The sequence below is a fragment of the Phasianus colchicus genome, chromosome 12 (genome assembly GCF_987193195.1).
Source record: "Phasianus colchicus chromosome 12, bPhaCol1.hap1.1, whole genome shotgun sequence".
Taxonomy (NCBI): domain Eukaryota; kingdom Metazoa; phylum Chordata; class Aves; order Galliformes; family Phasianidae; genus Phasianus; species Phasianus colchicus.
Window position 1 is genome coordinate 5,357,060 of NC_143447.1, and position 20,092 is coordinate 5,377,151.

General features: G+C 37.6%; 2 protein-coding genes and 1 long non-coding RNA gene across 16 annotated transcripts in view; 2 read left to right on the forward strand and 1 right to left on the reverse strand.

Annotated features, from left to right (window-relative positions):
* RORA (RAR related orphan receptor A) overlaps window positions 1-6,004 on the forward strand; it is a 398,577-nt gene extending 392,573 nt beyond the window's left edge. For all 6 annotated transcript variants that reach the window (XM_090148734.1, XM_090148738.1, XM_090148735.1 and 3 more), the window contains one exon: window positions 760-6,004. In XM_090148734.1, coding sequence (XP_090004860.1) covers window positions 760-924 — 165 coding nt within the window. In that variant the 3' untranslated portion in view covers window positions 925-6,004. The remainder of the gene's footprint in view (window positions 1-759) is intronic.
* Window positions 6,005-6,640: 636 nt separating this feature from the next.
* Window positions 6,641-13,667, reverse strand: LOC116244617 (uncharacterized). The gene is made up of 3 exons (XR_004170233.2): window positions 13,580-13,667; window positions 12,400-12,493; window positions 6,641-6,726 (listed from the first exon to the last, which is right to left on the reverse strand). It is a non-coding gene; the product is annotated as an uncharacterized LOC116244617 (long non-coding RNA).
* A 68-nt stretch (window positions 13,668-13,735) lies between these two features.
* The window catches only part of ICE2 (interactor of little elongation complex ELL subunit 2), a 41,322-nt gene continuing 34,965 nt past the window's right edge, over window positions 13,736-20,092 (forward strand). For 5 of the 9 annotated variants that reach the window (XR_016470290.1, XR_016470292.1, XR_016470289.1 and 2 more), the window contains exons 1-5: window positions 13,911-14,081; window positions 14,767-14,871; window positions 17,144-17,411; window positions 18,379-18,498; window positions 19,700-19,834. Coding sequence is in view for 5 of the 9 variants with exons in the window: in XM_090148730.1 (XP_090004856.1) it covers window positions 13,966-14,081; window positions 14,767-14,871; window positions 17,144-17,411; window positions 18,379-18,498; window positions 19,700-19,834 (744 nt within the window). In the remaining 4 variants the exon portion in view is untranslated. The other 4 variants (XM_090148732.1, XM_031616423.2, XM_090148731.1 and 1 more) reach the window with 3 other exon arrangements.

The window sequence follows — 20,092 nt, forward strand, 5'->3', positions numbered from 1 at the left end:
CAGAATTCCACACAGCAGGGAAGCTCATGCTTAGTTTCACAACACAGAATTAATTACGCGTAGACTGACTACAATTAGAAGCAGGACAGTACAGCCCAGTATGAAGAGCTGGGCTTTCCAGATTGTCCTCATTTCATAGCTTGTGTAATTATTTTCCCAGCATATGCTTTGCATTTCTTTGCTAGAAGGAGGTTTCTTCCAGGTGCTTTGATACAAATATGTACTCACTAAGTTCAGTGAGCACCCTAGTCCTATTTTTTCAAGGACAAATTGTTCTGATCTGTTTAATACAATTTTATCTTTTACCTTTATTTGGCATAAGTGAAAATAGCCTAATCTATTGTATTGCAAGTTCCCTCCATAATGTAGCGTATTTAAGAATAATCAAGCACACCTTCTTCCAAGAGAATTACTAAGTTGCATGAGTAAAGATTCAGCCATGAAATAGTTCCACAGCGATCTGGAGCTTGACATCGCTTACCTAGGTAGGGAAGTGATACATTTTCTTAGAGACCTAAAGAAAAAGTTATTTCACAGATAGCATTAATACATTACTCAGTAGGTTTTTAGTGGCTTCTTTATCTCTTGTTTTTGTTTTTAATATACCAAACTTAATCATTATTACACATCTGATATGTCATTGTTAAAGCAAACACCTGAAGTGTGCTCAGATTGCTTGAGAGAATTCTAACCCTGAGCTCAAGACTGGGAGGCCTTGTTCCATATATGACTGTGTGACTTCTGTTCATTTTTTTACAGTTAATATGCAAAGTGTCTACTTTAAGAGCACTGTGTGGACGACATACAGAAAAGCTTATCGCATTTAAAGCAATATACCCAGACATTGTACGACTTCATTTTCCTCCACTTTACAAGGAGCTGTTCACTTCAGAATTTGAGCCAGCAATGCAAATTGATGGGTAAACGTATCACCTAAGCACTTCTAGAATGTCTGAAGTACAAACATTAAAACAAAAGAAAGGAAAAGATTAAAAAAAAAAAGAGAAAAAAAAAAGTAAAGAAAACCAAGACACTTTATATGGCCCTGCACAGACCTAGGGAGCCAACACACTGCACATCTCTTGGCGGTCCGGGTCAGGCGAAGGATGGGAAACAATGAAACAAAGTTGAACTTGTTTTTCTCATGCATATGATTTCCATTTTGCCTACAAATATGGACCCTTTTTCTGTCTCAACTTCTCAATCCTTGACCTCTGTTTACACAGACTGAGGGTACTAGTATCAGAAGGTTGCTTTCTCTTGTAGTTCACTGCCCAGACTTCTGACAGAACAATCAATTTGTTGATCAGAACCAGAGAGTCCACCTAGTAATCAGCGACTGGTGTGCATTGCAGAGATTTAAGCATCAGTTTGCACAACTTGCTCATTGTTTCATGAAGGACGATTTTTTTCACCTACCACTGTTTGCCAGTAGACAGAACGGCATGAAAAGGGTCCATAGCAATAGCAACAATAGCATTATAATATATTACAGGGTAAATGGGCATGAAGACTATATATAGCAAAAGAGATATTGTTTATATATTGTTTTAATTAATATAAAATGTAGTTACTGGTATAGCTTTTCTTGTTGAATTGATAAGGCACTTTCATTTTGCACCTTTTTCTTTAAATTAAATGCTAGCGTGTTCATTGTTGTGTTGCATGTGCACCAGAAATTCAAGTTTAACTGAAAAAGGTTTTTGGCAGGTACTGGTACATTGGGAGGTATTTATGCTGCTGTTTTCCATGTTACTTTTAAGGAGAGGCTGGTCATATCCTGAAATGGTTAAACAGATTTAAAAAAAAAAAAAAAAAAAAAGGAAATTTTCTAAATTAAAATCTGATCAACTGTTAATTTAGCAAGTATTTTTCATTTCAAATCTTTCAAATCTGGATGTTTAAAATTACACACCTAGATTCAGATTTAGGCACAGCAAAAGCCTCATTTTCAAAGGTGCTGAGTTTCTGTGATCAAATTAGCAATTACAGATCACTTACAGATAGAATAATGTGTCATCCTTGAAAATCAGGCTAGTAAAGTGTACAACTACCCACCATAAATCCAGATTTGAAGGTATTTACTCAAGTCTGTATCTGCAGCAAAAGTATGTGCGTGACATGTATGTGGAAAGCCAATTTTTATACATAATGTTACATACTTTTGTACTCTATATTGTAAACAATGCATTCAAAATTCCAAACTATGTCCTATCAAAATTCGTAGGTTTGTTTCTGTTTTAGGTGAGATTAAAACCCATGTTCTTCAAACATCCAGCAGTTCTATTTAAAGTAGCTGAATGGAGTGCTGACCTTGCTCTCATTATTTACATACATGCACTTTAAAGTTTAACAAATGAGGAAAGACTAACATAAAGTACCATTCCGTGTAGAGTACTGTCTCTGAGTAAACTTAGCAAGATTAGAAATTAAACCAAGTTCTGAAGGGAACAGATCCACAGTGAACAATATCTCAAAATAAACTGTGACTGTTTGAGCCAGAGGTTTATAATTGCTTTGGATGAGATGAGGAAATACAACCAGGAGGCTTGTAGGCCTGTGTGCCTGCAAGTTTCTGATGAAATATGTTGCAAGGAAAAAAAAAAATAAGAGAAGGGGAAAAAAAAAAAAAGAAAAAGAATGTGCTCCACTGCTGTAATTTCCAAAAATCTCTTACATGTGGTCACTGAGAAGTAACACTGAACTGAACAGAAGAACAGAAGCACACTGAAGAATAACTATTTTAGAGGTAGAATTAGGCTAGTAGTTTAAAACAGAAAGTTTTACTCTATGATTTGGAAATTTCACCTTTGGGATCAAATTGAGCCACAGAACCACAACATCTATGAAAGTGTTTCATCATAGTGCTTGGCTCTCATCCATTTATATGGTTCAAAATTGAGATGAACACGGCATCTCTACCCTTCAAAGCAGTGTGGCCCTGGAGAATGGCACAGGAACACCTGCACCTCTGTGAGTACCTGGATGGAGGCACGGGTAGGCTTTTGGAAGCCAGCCTCATGCTGCTCCATCCTGCTGCTCCAGGGAGGCAGCTCACAGCTCCGCACACTGACTGCATTCTTGCTGATAGACTTTTCCTAGAATCATTGTTTACTTTACTGGAGTAGCTGGCATGATATGGTACTTTGATTCCAATACGTGCTCCTATTTTTAAAGCAATCTTTTTAACAAACATGTTTTCTGAATATGACCAGCCCTAGGTGCTAGTCCTTTAAAGATCAACTAAACTTAATTTCAGTATCAACTAATGAATAATGAGGTAAGATACGTACTTTTTTAGAGAGTAAAATACAGCTCCTAATTTGACAATAAGTAGACTACCAGGCAAAGTACTTTGGGATTAATTTTCAGTCACATCCTTTACTTATCTATTCCTGATTAATACTACTACTTTAGCAGGCCTGTAGATACCAGTGGTTTTGTTTGGTATCTAATTCAGAGTATTTACACCCATAAGTTATTGACAACAGAGAATTTTGGAGTATTTAATAATAAAATACTTAACTGTAGAAAGGTTCCACATGGGCCTTAGTTGAAAGCCTGTTGTATCCAGGATTGGCTTGTGACATGATCTTCACAGATTCCAGGCTGTGCAGCACCTACGTGCTGTCATTTTTGTCAAGGGGAGCTCCTGTGGACTACTAGCACCTTTTAAAATCAGGCTGTGTGTACATACCCCAGTAAGTCTGCCTTCCTGAACACAGCTAGCAGCCACTTGGCAAGAGACTATTACTCGTTTCGTTTTGCTTGGCATAGAGAGGGGAAAAAGGGGATACAGCATGGCAGACATACTGAAAAGACTGCAGTTGCCTATGAGGCAAAGGGGATGTCAAATAGCCTCAGAGTGGCTGGTCAGAATGGCTGCCATGGAAGAACCTGGTGCAGCAGTGGAAATGCACTCTGCAGAACCTCTGCGACTATGGCCTGGTGTCAGACAATCAACACAATATTCAGTGAAAAAAAACATATTGGAAGTAAGTGGATATTCACACAAGTATTTTCATGATCTGTCCAGCTGACAACAAACAAAAATGTGAGGACAGCTGAAGACAAAGTAGTACATTGCTTTTGAATGATTGTACGCTAGAGTCTGCGAAGAGATTTTCATTGGGTTTTCATCTATCCACAGAGATGTTCCTGGGCTTTCTAGAAAAGAGATAGTACAGTATACCATTTGAACTACCCTAATATACTTCAACATCTCTAACATTGATTGACTCTTAAACATGATGGGATTAGGAGAAAAGGAAGGCTGTTCTTAAGTTTGGTTGCTCTTTATTAAAGCTTATCTATCTTAGTATGGATACCAAGATCTCTGTGTGTGTATGTGCACCTGTGTGTGTGAGAGAGAGTACCGTTGTGTGCGCACATGAATACATGTGTGGGTGTGTGTGAGTGGCTGCTTCTAGGCTGGTAAGTGTCAATGGAGAAAAAGAAAATGTATTCAAAATACTTAAGTCAAAAATAGAAGGTGAAAAAAAGATTTATTCTATACAAAGCCTTGTCTGGACCACTTTAGAGAGACTTCTATTTTTTTAACCCTTCTATAAATATTTGATGGCACTTGAAATATTCCTGCAATAAAATGTGATTTGTGTAAACATTAAAAAAAAAAAAAAGATTTTGTAATGTGAAACAATGAAAGAAAGTAATGTAATTTTTCTAAAAAACAGAAAAAAAAAACAAATGAACGAACTTTGTATTATTTTCTTGATGGAATTTGTCTATTTGTCTTTGGAAAACTTTTTATTTCATTGAATGTGCCATAGTAGAGGTGTGTGTTTCTTTTTCTTTTCTTTTTTTTTTTTTCTTCATTTTTTACATTGTAGATTTAAGGAATAGCTGTGTTCCGACATTCCAAAATGCAAGATGACATAGCAGTCATGATTAAAAGGTTTGATTAGTAAGCTTCAATCATTGTTGCTTTTTTTGCACATGTTCTTCATTCCTCTACAGTGCAATATGTACATAGAGCACTTGCGGGTGTAACCTTGATCCCTCAGGGAAAAATACATATTTGTACAGGATTTTTTTTTCCTTTTTTTTTTTTTCCTTTTTTTTCCTTTTTTTTTTTTTTTTTGCTAAGGAATGTCGATTGAATCACTTGTCTGTTGTTGAGGGGCAGCCAGATAATAATCCTAAACCACTGTCACAAAACTTTGATGGTTTAATAATTTTGTGCCCTTTTATTATTTAAAAAGAAAAATAAAAGTTATTTTCTGACAGTTCTTTGTGCTGATTGGTGAAAAAAAGGGTAAATATATAAGCACCTTATGATTGACTTAACTGTGAATGACAATCCATCTCGTTATCAACAACAGAAGCCCTATCGTTTTGGAGCTGGGGTTAAGAGTCAGAAACTAATGTGCTCAGGGATCTTCTAAAACTCTTCAACAGGGTGGCCAGTACTACTGGTGGGACAAATTATTTTAAAAAAAGAAAAAAAAGAAAAAAAAAAAGAAAAAAATGCGAGTATTTCTTCCTTTCCCTTCTCCCTCTCCCCACAGGCACAAAAAAACTGGACAGATTTCTTTTTTAACCAAATGCTCAATGTGTGCCTCATTCTGTGATGCAGTCTTGTAGCATATCTGCTCATTGGTCTTTATTCTGTAAAAAACAAAATAGTCCAAACGATACAAAGGTTTTGCAATTGTATTTAAGAAAGGAAATTAATGCTGGCCCATTAATAGTTTACAACTGAAATTTAATTTAAACAACCTCTGGATGTTTTTATAGCCATTGGAGTGTTTTTCCAAATTAATTTCAATGTTTTGCAATAGAAGATTGATTTTCAGTATTTAAATGATTGTCAAACGAAACAAAGCAGTTTATGGTAGTACAATATGACTGGAAAGGCAATTATTAGATTTTGCAATAATGTCATATGAACTATGAGAACAACAGTTTAGTTTAGACCTTGTCTCTCACTGTCGCTTATGCTTCATGGTATAGCAAAAAAAAAAAAAAAAAGACTGGAAGGAAATGAGAAGACTGAAGTCATTTTCGTATCTCGTACATCAATTGCAGCAATTTAAAATGATCACAACAGTTGCAAAAAACAGCAAAATCTATTAAGTGTATAAGTGCCAAATTGTGTGATTCGGGGAGCCTATAGCAATTAGTCTTGTTCTGTGACTTTACATTCTTTTGAAAATGCAAGTAGGGAAGTAAATAAGCAACTGTGTACAAAGTGAGCAAGATTTCAAGACTTCAGTTAGATCAGGAAGAGAGTGAAATTCTCTGAAAAATGAGTGAAAACCATGGTTTTTTTCTTGCAAAAAATATCAGTTCTCCAGTATCTTAGGTTGAGGTTTTGGATTTTTTTTTCACTGGATTTGTGGCTTCCATTTGTTTACTTTATGTTGCTAATAATTAGGGAAACCTTTCTCAATATTTCCCAAGCTGACACTCTAGCTTAGCTTGGAATGGCCTTCTAAGGCAGATGTTGCTTAGCAACTGTGACTCTTGATTAGTTGGTGTCCTGGTATCATCACTACAAGAAAATCCCCGCTACTGTTGATTCCCAACAGAAACATCATCTTTCACATACTTGCTGATCAGTGAAACATACTGTTAATTTGTGCAATCTACACATAACTTTGTAGGGGGTGATCCAAACATGACAGTATCTTCTTTTGGGCTCTAAGGATTGACACAGACGTTCCCCAGTCTGTACTTGATGAACAAACAGGTTGCCAGTCCAAGCTGTGGAAACAACGTATGATTTTTTCCTGCAAATTCTTGAAGTCCCCAAGTAGATAAATTTATTAATACAAATGTTAGAAACAGCACTTACTATCCAGTATCCCAAAATAAGAAGCAATTTGCTCTTAGTATTTAGCGTGATCTGAAATTCTACCTGTGCTAGCTGATTTAGATTGCAAAGAGGAAGCATCTTTATTTATTTTCCTTAGCTGGAGATCAGTAACTACTCAAAATAGATCTTCATCATAAATGCTAACATTACTTTAAAAGTTGCATTCCATGAATATATTTGAATTTTAACCTGCTATTTTATTTTTGCTTAAATATTCCTGTCAGTAAATCATTTGGTGGAAATGAGGGCAAATGTATAAGAATACCAAATACAATAACAACAACAAAAAGTTTAAAATGAGTATTTGTCAAAAAATTGTTGCAGTATGTGCTTTATTCCTAGTACTGTGTTAATAGCTCACTAAACAATGCTAAGTCACTGGACTTGAGGGGAAGAATATCTAACATGTAGGTTAATATACTGTCTATTTTTGGAACTTTATTCAGGTACTAAATAGAACTTTAACATCAAAATAAAAGCTGTATTCTACCTATTTCATATGTAATGTTGCTGTTTGTCCTCTTTTGGGTTGTTTTTTTTTTTGCCTTTATCATCGGTAGAATATAGCAATAACTTTATAGCAATAAGTAGGCTATCCAAATAAGAAATAAAACATGATAAAGGCTTCAGATCAGTATCTGTAAGTTTTGTTCTGCCACAATATTCACTTTTTTGTCTTCCCTCATAATCTCATTACTTCTTCAAGCTGAACTTTACAATCAAGTTATTCAACTTGACATGTGACACCACACCTTTTTGTTAACACCTGCATGTTTTCAGTGTTTATCATGTCCTATGTACACTTGTTTTCCTGTAAGTCAGTGTTTCTCAAGCTTTCTGAAAGCACAGTCCCTCGGGGCTATATTTTTAATAGGGCTCTATATGTTGGAACTGACGTACGTCGTTTTTCTGGGTTAGGCAGTGAGAACCAGCTGGAATTACCGGCTGTCTTTTCTAACGAAGCAACCGAGCTGCTGCTGGTATTGAGTAGTGGTAACTCTATGGCTTCTGCAACAGCCAACTGCCAGCTCTTCCTGCTCCTCCTCGCTGGGAGCTGAGCTGCATGCAGTGAGCAGGATGAGCTCCCTGCCCAGCATGCTTGTCTGCAGTGGTGAACAGAGCCGCTACAATTGACACAGAACCGAGCTATGTTTGCCTGACATACAGTTTTTGTGATAGTAATCTGAACACTTCAGCAACTTTCAAGCGGTTGTGACTTTCAGTTTGAGAAACACTACCCTAAATTACCCCACAGAGTCTTAATGTAAATGCATAAACTTTACAGGAATTTGCAATCTGTAATGCTATCATATCTAATGCAGAGAATTCATAAGCAATACAGTGAATTTTATTTCACAAAAAGGCATACGTACTGTACACTTTTCTAAATCCAAAATGTTCCTCATTTCTACATTGATTTAGAAACAAGCTACAGAACAGTGGTGAATATTTGAAATATTAGGACATTAACTGGCTGCTTCTATATATGTAACTGTACTGTCTTGCCTGCTCCTTTTCTGGAGATGTGTTTTTGTATTGGACGTTTGGGCCAATGGGAGGCTTCAAGCTACAATGTATTTTCCCAGTTTAAATATATTTAACATATGACAAACCCCAGACAAGGCTTTTTAAAATGTATAAAGAACTGCAGTGTTAGGTGGTTTATTTGCAAACTGTTTTCAATGTTGTCCATTTTTATGGCACCTTTAACAATATTCTTGTTTCCAAAGTACAAAAAAGGTTAAAAAATACTCTAGCCATAACTGAATGTCAAGCAATAAAAACAAATGACTTTTTGTGCATAGATTTAAAAGAAATACAAGTTTTAGACATCTGCATGTAAATGCAATCTCTTGTTTACTGCTTTCTTAAACTTGAGCAACTGATTCCTTATTTTACTACTAATTTAAGGACTTGTAATGGCCTGTAAACATTTTATCTTGCTCTATTCTTTCAACTCTTAACTTCGTCTCTGCTTTGGAGTCATAATATTTAATGTTGTTCTGCTCACCTCTATACAGTTAACTTTTTGCTTTCATTCTGTATAGATAAAGTTATACTATAAACAGCCTACACAGTGCAAATATTTATCTGTTTATCAAATACCACATTATGCTGTATAATATCTGTTTTACTATATAATCTATTTTAGACATAGCTGTTTAGAACTAGAGTGTGCTATTTTTGTGTTTTTCTGATGTGTGGTGCTAGATAAGTTACTTTTGTGAACAAAAGCAAACAAAAACCCCTTTTATTCCTAGACAATACCACCTTTGGGTCTTGTTAATTTCACTGAGTATAACTATATATAAATATATATATATTTGTGTATATATATATATATACACCTACATATGCCCAACAAGTACCTGTATCAGCGTACAAGATTTGGGACATGGTTCTCTCTTTAAATGCATAGTGTCATTATATAAATTATTCTATAGTATATTTAATAAGGAGAAAATTACTTCACCGGTACAGATACTTGATATCAAATGTAGAATTTTTTTCTACATTATTAACATTAATAAAAATGTTCTGTCCAGTTTGTTATCTTTTCGGTTACTAAAGCAGTCTGCCTGTGTTGTATCAGAAAAAACAAAAGCATCAAATCTACAAGAATAAAGCATTTACAATATGCTGTCTGTCTGAAAGGGAGGTAGTTATTTGGCTGTTCGGAGAGTACTATCTGGTTGTGGCATCTGATATTTATTGGTGATGTTCTGATGGGTGCCTTCCTCCCTCTTCACTTTAAATAGGATCTGCACACACTCAAACTGTGGATGTCACTAGGCCATGCCTACACACTTAACTCCAGTTACTGTAAATAGGAATTTTCTGTAAATCTTCCGTGACAGATTGATGGCTAAATTCAGTCCTTGGGTATGCTTTATAAATCGTGCATACATATCTGAGGTCAGCCATTAGCAACTGAAGTTAACTAAGAAGTGGAATTTGCAACATTCTGTCAGGTCTGGGGGTTTTGTTTTTATTTTTCATGTATACCTTAATTTACATAGTCACGTACCCTTAAAATTATTCCTGTCCCCTGTTCCTTTCATTCTAGATACTGTTTCGTGTTAATTCTTAAAAACTGATGGATATCAAATATCTAACTAAGGAGGTAATTAACCTTTTAAATATTTATTAGAATTTTTCTGTAATATTACTGAATTTATAAGATCTTTAGCAAAGATTTTTGAGCAATTTATTAAATACAATTGTTTCTGTTTACTGCACTTTTTGATAATAGAAGGTAGTGAATTTTAAAGCCATGATTCTTGGCTTCCATGCACTGCTTTTATACCCTCAATTCAAGGAATATATATATATAAATAATTTTTTTTAAACAGCAAACATACTGTTGTCCTGAAAATAAAATACAAACTTTACTGCACCATGGGTATATTTTCATAAGTGGAATGTTTAATTGCAAACACTATCAGGATAATGATAAAAACCTCTTGAAGCTACAATCTTATTTAAATATAAGCCATGACAATTTTATTTTCCCTTGTTGATTTAAGTCACCTTTTGATATTTTAAAAAAGAAAAGGAGTCGCACTTAAATTTGTATTTACTAACTTATGCGTAATGCTAGGAACAAGTTCTTCCTATTATTTTAATTTTAATAGTTTGATATCTTTATGCAAAACCATTTGGTTAACATATTTTCCCTGTTGACTAAATGTTCAACGTAACAAAACCAGAATAAATGCTGATTTCAAATACATGTCAGTTTGAGGATTAAGCACATAAACTTCAAAAACCTCGTTGAGTGATATGCTCAGCTTTCTGTAAATACACACAACTTTAAATGAAATGATACTGTACATGTAAATGTATGCTGTCTGTTATGTGTACAGTATGTATAAATTCCTTTTCTAGCCACCATAAAACGTAAGCCATCAAGAGGAATACTAAAGTGGTATTGTACTAAACCTTTGCTAATGATCTTTACCCAGTCACTTAACTTTTCACTTTCATGGACCTTTCCAACTCACTCTTATGATAGCCTGCTTATATTCCAGTTTGTTATTTTACTCAGTCCCGATAAAAAAGTATTTTGATTCATTTTGTAAATATGACTGTAAAAATAAGAGATTTAATGTTGTCTTTTAAATACTCCAATTTTCATTCTAATATGAATGTTGTTATATTGTACTTAGAAACTGTACCTTTAATATTACATTACCTTTATTAAGTGCATTGAACACATCGATTTTAGATGTGCTTTATGTACTGTTATCCTGTAATAAAACTTCAGCTTCTAATGGAAAAATCCGTCTTGCTTTTTTTTTTTTTAATTGTCAGTAGCACCTTTTCTGAATCTTGACATGTATTAGGTTCAGTCTTTAAGGAATCCACCCTTACAAAATGAGCCGTGACTCTTGGCACATATATCAGTTTTTTGTTAAGTAAATAAAGTAATGTTTGACAGCAGGGAGATGAGAAGATTCCCAAACATCTTTTAAGTTCCCCTTTTGGCCAAGAAGAGTGTAAACATCCACAGAATTACTTTGGACCAATCCAGTTTCCTTCTCTTTGAAAATGTCATCTTGTTCTACATCAGAGTACACTGTGTCAAGCGTACAACAGAAGAAGTTTGCAAGCCTCCTCTGGTGTGCTAACCACCTAAATGTCAACAGTACCTTTGGTTTCTATCTTAAGATTTTAAACATGTAAAATTCATTAGACTTCTACCCCAAAGCACTTACATCTTGACAGAGCTTTAACAGCTTAGTATTAGTTTGCCTGCCCGCAATCCAGAATTAGGTGTTAGCATTCTGCTTTGAAGCCATCACCTACTGATCAAGTCAAAAAAGTTATGAAAGTTATAGCTTTCCTAGAACTGTAGTGCTATTTGTTCTACAGCAGCTTCATGACATAAGCACTAAGATAGTGAAAGTCCAGGTTTAATTTTCTCACCCTCAAGAATTGATTCCTCCCCAGTCTCTCAATTCACAGGAGAGGTCCTAACCTTCAGTAAGTTTAACAACAATTGTTCAAAATAAAAGAGGAATGAGAGACGAATCAGGGACTCCCTTGCTTGCCAATAAAGAAAGCAGAACCAGAGGTTACAATGTGGTGTTTTTGATCCCCAAAGTATGTCACAAAATCACAGTATGGGTTTGACTGGTAGGGACCTCTGCAGGTCAGATCATCTGGAGATCCAACCCCTGCTCAAACAGGGCCATCCCGAACATCTTTCTCTGAACCAGGTCCACGTTCATACTACATATTGAGCTACAGCTTGATACATCCTCACTAGATAAAGAGGAGGGGAAGGTTCTGATTTTCCTGATTTCTGAGTATCTCCAAGGAGGAGACTCTATAGCCTCTGGATAACCTGTTTCAGTGCTAGGTCACCCTCACAGCAAGAAATTGTTTCCTGATGTTAGTGCTTATGTCACAGAAGTACAAAAATCACGTGTAGGAAGTAGATAACTTCAATTGAGAAATGAACAGAATTTAGGAAGATGGTAGACTAAAGTTGGATTTAATGACACATTCACAAGTTGGGTAGGTCTTCTAATTCTGCTATGTAAACTTCACCATACCTCAGCTCTGAAGAAAGATTATTTCTTGTAAGACTAACTCCATGATTGGGCTCTGGGTGACTCCAATGGGAGATAAAAACCTTTCTGCCCCTGTCTGAGATAAAAAAACAAACAAAGGAATTGAAATTAGACAGTGTCCTTGCAAGCTAGGTAGAGATTCTCTGGTTGGTGGTTTTGGACACAATCATAAAACCACAGAATGTCTTGAGTTCGAAGGCACCTTAAAGGACCACATAGTTCCTACCACCTGTCATGTGTAGGGACACTTCCCACTAGATCTGCCCAAAGCCTCACCCAGCTTGGCCTTGAACAGCTCCAGGGAAGGGGCATTCAGCTCCTCTGGGCAGCCTGTGCCACGACCTCACAGCCCTCTTATATCTCATCTATATCTACTCTATTCAGTTTAAAGCCATTATGCCTTGTCCTTTCACTACACTCTGACAAAGCATCCCTCCACAGCTTGCCTGGTGGTTCTTTTAGGTACTGGAAGACTGTAAGGTCTGCTTGGAACCTTCTCGTGGCTGAACAACCCCAACTCTCTCAGCCTCTCTCTTAGCCAGAAAGGTGTTCCAGCCCAATGAGTATCCTTATGGCTCTCCTCTCAACTTATCCCAACAGCTCCACGTGTTTGTGCTGGGGGTCCAGATCTGAATAAAGTATTCTAGGTAACCCTGAATTTCAGTATCTTCACATATTAGTATGCAGTCCCCAGTTTTAATTACAGGATTAGATGCAGTGAATGCTTCAATGGCTTCATCCTGCAATACCCCAGACCCTCATTTCTCCATCTGTTGAGCTGAAAAGGGGATCATCTTTTCTTGTAACACTACAGGTTTCCATTACCTGAATCTACAGATAGAGAATATATGAATTCCACATTTGACCACACTGGAAAGCCTTATCATCAGAGACAAAAAAAAAAAAAAAGAAGAAAAAAAAAAAAGTTGATTTTTGTGGCTCTGCCCTGACGGTAACTATCGGGAAGCAAGCCAGGGGAACTGAAACCCAGGGGAAAAAAGAGAGAAGTTGGGAAGTGCAGCTACCCTGAGACACCTCATCCGTCACACGGAGCCCCAACCCCCGAGGGCCCAACCGCTCTGCGGAGCCCAGCCCGGCTCCTCAACACACCCACGGCGGGAACAGGCGCCGCGAGGCGCATGACACCTGGTCAGGACCACACCTTAGCAAAGCGTTAAGAGTCGGTGCTGAAAGGCCTCAGACAGACTTCGTCACCCCGAGGTAAAGGGGAACGGGCCAGGGCCTCGCTGCACGGGGTGGCCGCCATGCCGCAGCCCGCCACAAGATGGCCACCGCAGCGCCTCCAGCACCGCTCGAGCCGTGCAGCCATTGGCTGGCTCACAGCATCAGCTCCCGCGCGCCGCCACGCTGATTGGCCAACGCCGTGAGGGCCGGCCCGCCCGGCAGCGAGACGATGAAGCGGCGGGTCCGTTCCCTGCCAGGCGCTCTAAGATGGCGGCCGAAGGGCAGCTGTTGAGTTGGTGAGTACAATCCCGCTCTCTCCCTGTAACCGAGCACAGGTGCATCTGAGGAGCGGAGGGCGGGAAAATGCCCCACGGCTCTCAGTGCCGCCGCGCTGCGGCGCGACGCGCATGCGCGGGGAAAGGAGAGAGCGGGGCGGGCCTGGGTCCTCGTGTCCGCTCCGCCCCGCCGCTGGGCTGGAGGTGGGGGCTGCGCGGCGCCATTTTGTGCGGCTCTGGGGCGGGGGGGGCGGTAAGTCTTACGGCTTCACTGAGGGGAGGTGGCTGCCTTCGTTGTTCAGTGCTGGAGTGAGGAGTTAAGCGGCGCGCATCCCGTGTGGGTTTGGGGACGATAGCGCTCGTTTCGTTCTCGAAAAGAATAAACTTTTTTTTTTTTAGAAAAAAAAAAACGTCTGGATGGAGTGGTTTTGAGTTCATTTGTGAAAGCCGCGGGAATAAGAATACATCTTTCTTAGTGCCATTCGAAGTTAGCTTAGTTGACCCTGTAGGAAGGGCTCCTTCCCGTGGAAAAGGGCCGCGCAGGGGCTGTGTGGAGAGCAGTCCCGTGTCGTGGAATAGCCGGAGTTGTTCTGCTCACGGCTGCAGGCGCTGTGTGCGGGCTGGTGCCGTGTGAGAGCTCGAACGGCGCTTCTGCCGCGACTTACAGCCTGTCAGTCTTCTGGGGCTGTGGAACGAGTGTGTATCTTAGTGTTGAAAAGCAGCGGGGTGCTAGGTGTGGTATGAATGCCTAATGTGAGAAGAAATGGGGAAACGCTGTATAGATGGGCTCTGATTTTTGTTTTCTTTTATAATTAATGCTGTTCTTTGTTTCTCGGGATCGGGGTTTTGTCTTTCAATTTGTAATATATCAGTGTTCTTTTATTAACAGGGATGTTTCACCCAAAAATGGCAAAGAAGTGTTTTTCTCACGTGAAATGTATGAAAAATATTCACTGGCTCCGAGCCTCTTGGAACTGTGGAATTTATCAAACAGGTACCTTCTGTTATGACTTGGTGCTGTTTGTCATCACTCTTTCAGTACATACAAGCAGTTACTGTCTGGGAGACAGCTGCGTGTTGCCCAGAGAGGAGTGCCATGCCTTGCCCTGCCTTGCAGCAGCTGCTCTGTGCCTTACCTGTGAGGTGCCTCAGGAAGCAGAGGGAGTTTAGGTTGGGACCTGTGGTCTTTTCTCTCTTTTGAGATATGGAGCTTTTCTTTGCGGGGATTTGTTTTGTTTTGGGGAGGGAGGGTTGTGTTGAGTTTTTTGTGGCTTTTTGGTTGCTTTTGTTTTTCGGTTTTTTTTTTATGCTTGGTTTTGCAGACCAAAAAGTCATGAAGCACTTAGTCCTCACAAAGATTCTGTAACCCGTGTACCAAAGCCCAATCTCATGTGTTTATCTCCTCCTGTCAGTCTCTTATGATCTCATTGTAGCAGGCTGCTGATACTATACAGAGAAATCCTTTTTACTTGTATCTTTTGGAAGTAGCCAACACTATTTACATAGAATCAATCACTGCCCTGGAGTTGCACTTAGCTTCTTGATTACTCAAGGAATTGTATGGAGTGTTAGGCGAGCAATAGGAGCTGAAATGCTGTGCACACAAATCATTTTGACATAGATGGTACTGCCAGCACACTTCTGGTGCCTTTTATTTTAAATTGAGGAAATAGAATCAACATTTGTTTGGCATAATGAAAAACACAGAGCTCACACTGCAAGATTTCAACAGCTGGAATATTATATAGTATTTAGGGTTTGTGTTTTTTTCTTTTTTTTTTTTTTTAATCTCCCTTCAGCTGTTAAGGGTTTCTGGATTAGGTATGACTATACTTAGGAGTGAGATTATGTTCAGTTCTGTAGAATAGAAGCTAATAGCCAGAAAGAGCTTGCAACCAATAACATAAGGATATCAGTGGGTTGGATTGAGTGGCCATCATGAAGAGGAAGAGAAATGTAACCTGTTGGTGCAAATGTGGACATAAGAGCTGGATAAAACATGTCAATTTGTATACTGAGATTTGTGATAAATATTTACTAACATATATGTTCACTCACCATAGAAGCTGTGAAGGCAGGTTGCTGATAAAATGAAGGGGGAAAATTTAAGCCGTCAGCTCAAATAAAGTATAGAGCTGTAAATGTGGACAGAAAAGCTCTGTCAGATTATTTTTGTTTGCACCCTGATGAAGACTGTGACAGCACTGCATACTGAAATGATCTTGATGTGCTGCCATTTCGGTCGGTGCTGAATACAGCCAATTTAAGCTGATGGAATTTCTTGACATTCTAACATTGGCGTATCTGAGTCAGCATCTTGTTGCTGCTGCAGCTTAATTAAATTTGCCAGTTTGTGCCACAGGGATGGACATATTCTCATATTCAGAGAGACAGCTGTGAAGTATTATTTAGAACTGTAAATGTGATACTGTTGGGTTTGAATAACGTTTGAGATGTTTTCTCCTGCTGAAATTGTATTTTAAAAATATGTTTTTTCCAGGATCAACAGTTAATGTTCATTTTGTTAACCTTCAATATTTTATTTCTTAAAAATACTTCAAATAGATTAGGATAGAGATGGCCTTCACCTACTGGAGTCATTATGAGAACCAGCTTTTTGGTGTTACTTCTTTGTTTTTGTTAGGGCTGTTAGTATTTCTTACTTTAGCCCAGTGTCATTTCTAGCCACTGATTTCCATCAGTTCAGAAATGAAAATGAATCTTGTGTACCCTATTCTTGGGAAAAATTTTCACTGAAATCTGGGATTCCTGTCATTAAAATGAAGTACTTTCACTTCTTTTGCAGTAAAAGAAAAGCTTTTTGTACTTAGTTTTTCTCCTTTATTATCATAACTTTTACTCATAAGATAGACGTTCCCAAGTGCAAATTGTTTCTGAATACCAACCATCAGCTAATGAGGAAATGTTGAAACTATACCTTTTCACCGTTAATGCTTTTTTCCAGAGCACTCCATCAGTTTTGAGTGTACCTTTTTGCCTCAATATCCATTATATAAATGAATATGTACATTTATTTTTGTTTTTAATTGAAATCAGTGGCAAAGCTGCTGTTGATTCTAAAAGTAAGTTTGGCCCACGAGAAGTTTCAGAATAGGAAAATTCTTAGTGCGTAGGCTGTAAATTGGAGTGGCAGAGTGCATTTTGCTGAATTAGAAATTTACAGCTGTGTGACTGCCTTTATTATATATTTCTGGCAGATACTATTTTCTAGGTAAAAGTTGTTTCACTTGTTACTTTTCTTTCAGATTGGCAAAGAAAGATGTGGAGGTACTGGCAAATTCTTCAGAAAACAAACAGACTGGTAACATACAGGCTACAAATGCAGTTGAGGCGGTGACTAAACCCACAACTGATGATCATCCTTTTCCGGAACCTAGACTTCCCTATCCATTTACCTCTTGTCTGACTGAGAAGGAGCAGAAAACATATTTATATCTGATGACTAAGTTCTCAAAAACACCAAATCATTTTCCTCTCAATGCAGCAAGTCAAAGAGAGTTACTGACATATCTGGTAAGTGGTAAATGTGTGTATATACTCAGGAATATCACAGAGGAGAGCTGTACAACTTTCTTAGCTTTGAAGAGTGAACAAAAATGTAGCAGAAGTGTTTTCAAATTCTGTTTGTGAGAACCTCCTTTTAACCTGGTATTATGAATAGCAGTAAAGGTATTCAGGATACCATTTTTAATATAAATGTAAAAAACCTTTGATTATTTTATTGAAAGCTACTGGTGCCTTTTTGGTGTGATTTTTGGCATTTCATAACGACACATTGCAGCTTTTTATAATGTGGTGAGATAAATATATTTTAATGCAATTTTTGTCAATACCCTGTATTGAGAACTTTCTTCATCAGTGTGTGAGAAAACTTACATGTTGACCTTAGATGCTTGCCACATTTAGACTTATTGGAGTAGAAATGCTTGAGTCCACACTTACTGCTCAGTCAGCAATGTGTAAATACTTTGTTTCATGTACATTTTATTTTATCTGAATCCTGTATGTGGTAAATGTTTTTGAACTGTCTTATTTGGTGTGCAGTACATCACTGTTAATGCCAGTTCCTTTGTTTTGCACTGTATCACTGGGAGTGTCTTTTCTAGGCAGATCAGCACCTACTGCATTGCTGTTACTTACAATGTAATGCTTATCAAGTCGGAGCTCAGATACCTTTGTCATTCTGTCATGTAAATTTGCTCCAACAGTGTTCTCTAATTCTGTTTTATTTAAACCACCTGTGCAGGGTGGAAATGAGCTTGATTTGTACTTAGAGGATGCAGACCTAATGTTACAAAGTTTCTTTTTTACCTAAGTGAAGCTAAATGCATGGAAAGACTTGCCAGATTGATCAACAAGTGAAAGCTGTGCCCTTCCTCATACCATCACCTGTGCTACATCTCTGGAGATTTTGCTGTTTATGTACCAAGCCTAGGATTTCATTGTGTCTTAAAAATGAGGGTTTTTTTTCTCCCCCCAGAAAATGAAAGAAATAGTAAACAACGAAGTTGCAGAATTTATGAAATTTGCCCAAAATGCTGCAAAAAGCTGCACTCAAGACTATGATAGTATCTCTGAAGATGCACTGCTTTATACTGAGGTAATTACTGATCCTGTGTTTAATTCTGCTTTTAAGCAATGATATTGAAATTGTGATTAAGTTGCATACACGCTGCTCGGGATGCAGTGTTCCCAGAGCTGCTGATTTGAAGTTGGAGTGAGACATGAAAAGTCACTGTTCCATTGATGCTCTCCAGCACAGCCTGGTCCATAGTTTGGGTAGTAACATAAGATACAAGTAGGGTTGTTGAATACAATACAGTATAAAGATAGTCAGCATTGAAGTGTGTGAGATCTTTATATTTGCGAAGGAAGAAATTACACTGTAAGTGTACGTTTATGTTGACAAGTTGATACAAATGTATGCTACTGGGGCATATATTGAGCAAAACATGAAGTGTGTTGTGAAGTTGCATTAATCAGAGGTTAATCAGGCTTTAATCATAGCCATCTGGAAGTTCATGCTGTGTTAAATCACCAGTTTGATAATCGTACAATTGAACACAAATCTTTCTTTGTTTAATGCATTTTGGGTAAGAAATTCCAGAGTACAGGTTTGATCAGTTTCACATTACTGGGTTGACTTGCTGTTGATTTCTTTTTTTTTAATGCAGTGTGACACTTTACTTAAAGTGTTGTAGTTAAATACTTTTTGCTAAAATTCTTGTCTCTTCTAGTAAGTGCCATAATAATTCCTACAACAGATCAAAATGGGAATGCTTTCTGACATGAAAGCAAGTTGGAATACATATAGAATCCTCCTATGTCTTTACCTTTACCCAGGCTGGTATAAAATTAGGTAGTAAGTAACACAAAGAAAGAAAGACTTTTCCCTACAAGGAAAAATTAAACAATGACAACAAAAAAAAAACCAAGAACAAAATAATGACCTTTTCTAGCACAATTCAGAGTACTGAATTTGGTGGGAGTTGTTTTGTTTTGTTTGCTTTTTGTTTTTAGGTTTTTTTGTAACTGATTTGAGCTTGCATGCATATGTTGCTAGTCTCGCCTGTGGAGGGCTGATGAGAATTCAGAATGTGTTTCAGTTCTGATACCAATGATTGTAAGATTGTTATGGGGTTATACTGGTTGAACAAATATGTTGGCGATGATCTGCAAAATGTTTCTGTATTCTCTACAGGAAGTATATGCTAATGTAATTATTGCAGTTGCAGAAAATAAAGATATTCAAGTTCTTATGAAAGATGCAAATGCTTTTTTTGTTTTGTTTTTTCTGTTAGGAATTATTCAGGGCTTGCATTGGACACGTGAAAAAGTATCCTGAGTTTTACACATTACATGAAATAACAAGCATCATGGGAGGAAAATTTAACACGCAATTGACCTTTAAGCTGGAAAAAAATCTTCTTGTAATGGTAATATTGTATGTACACTTATTCTTCTGGTGTTATTCTCAAATAGGTAGAACTATACACAGATCGTATTATGGAAAGATTTAGTTTTTATAGGTATTATTTAGTTCTTGGGTTAGAAGGTTATAATTCGTAGTGAAAATGTTTCAGTAAAACTAATGTAATTATTCTGGCAGAGAGGCTGTTAATTATTGTGTGCTCCCTAAAAGTATGGTGTTAATAGTACTTCTTGTTTTCCTGACATAACACTAACTTGCACCT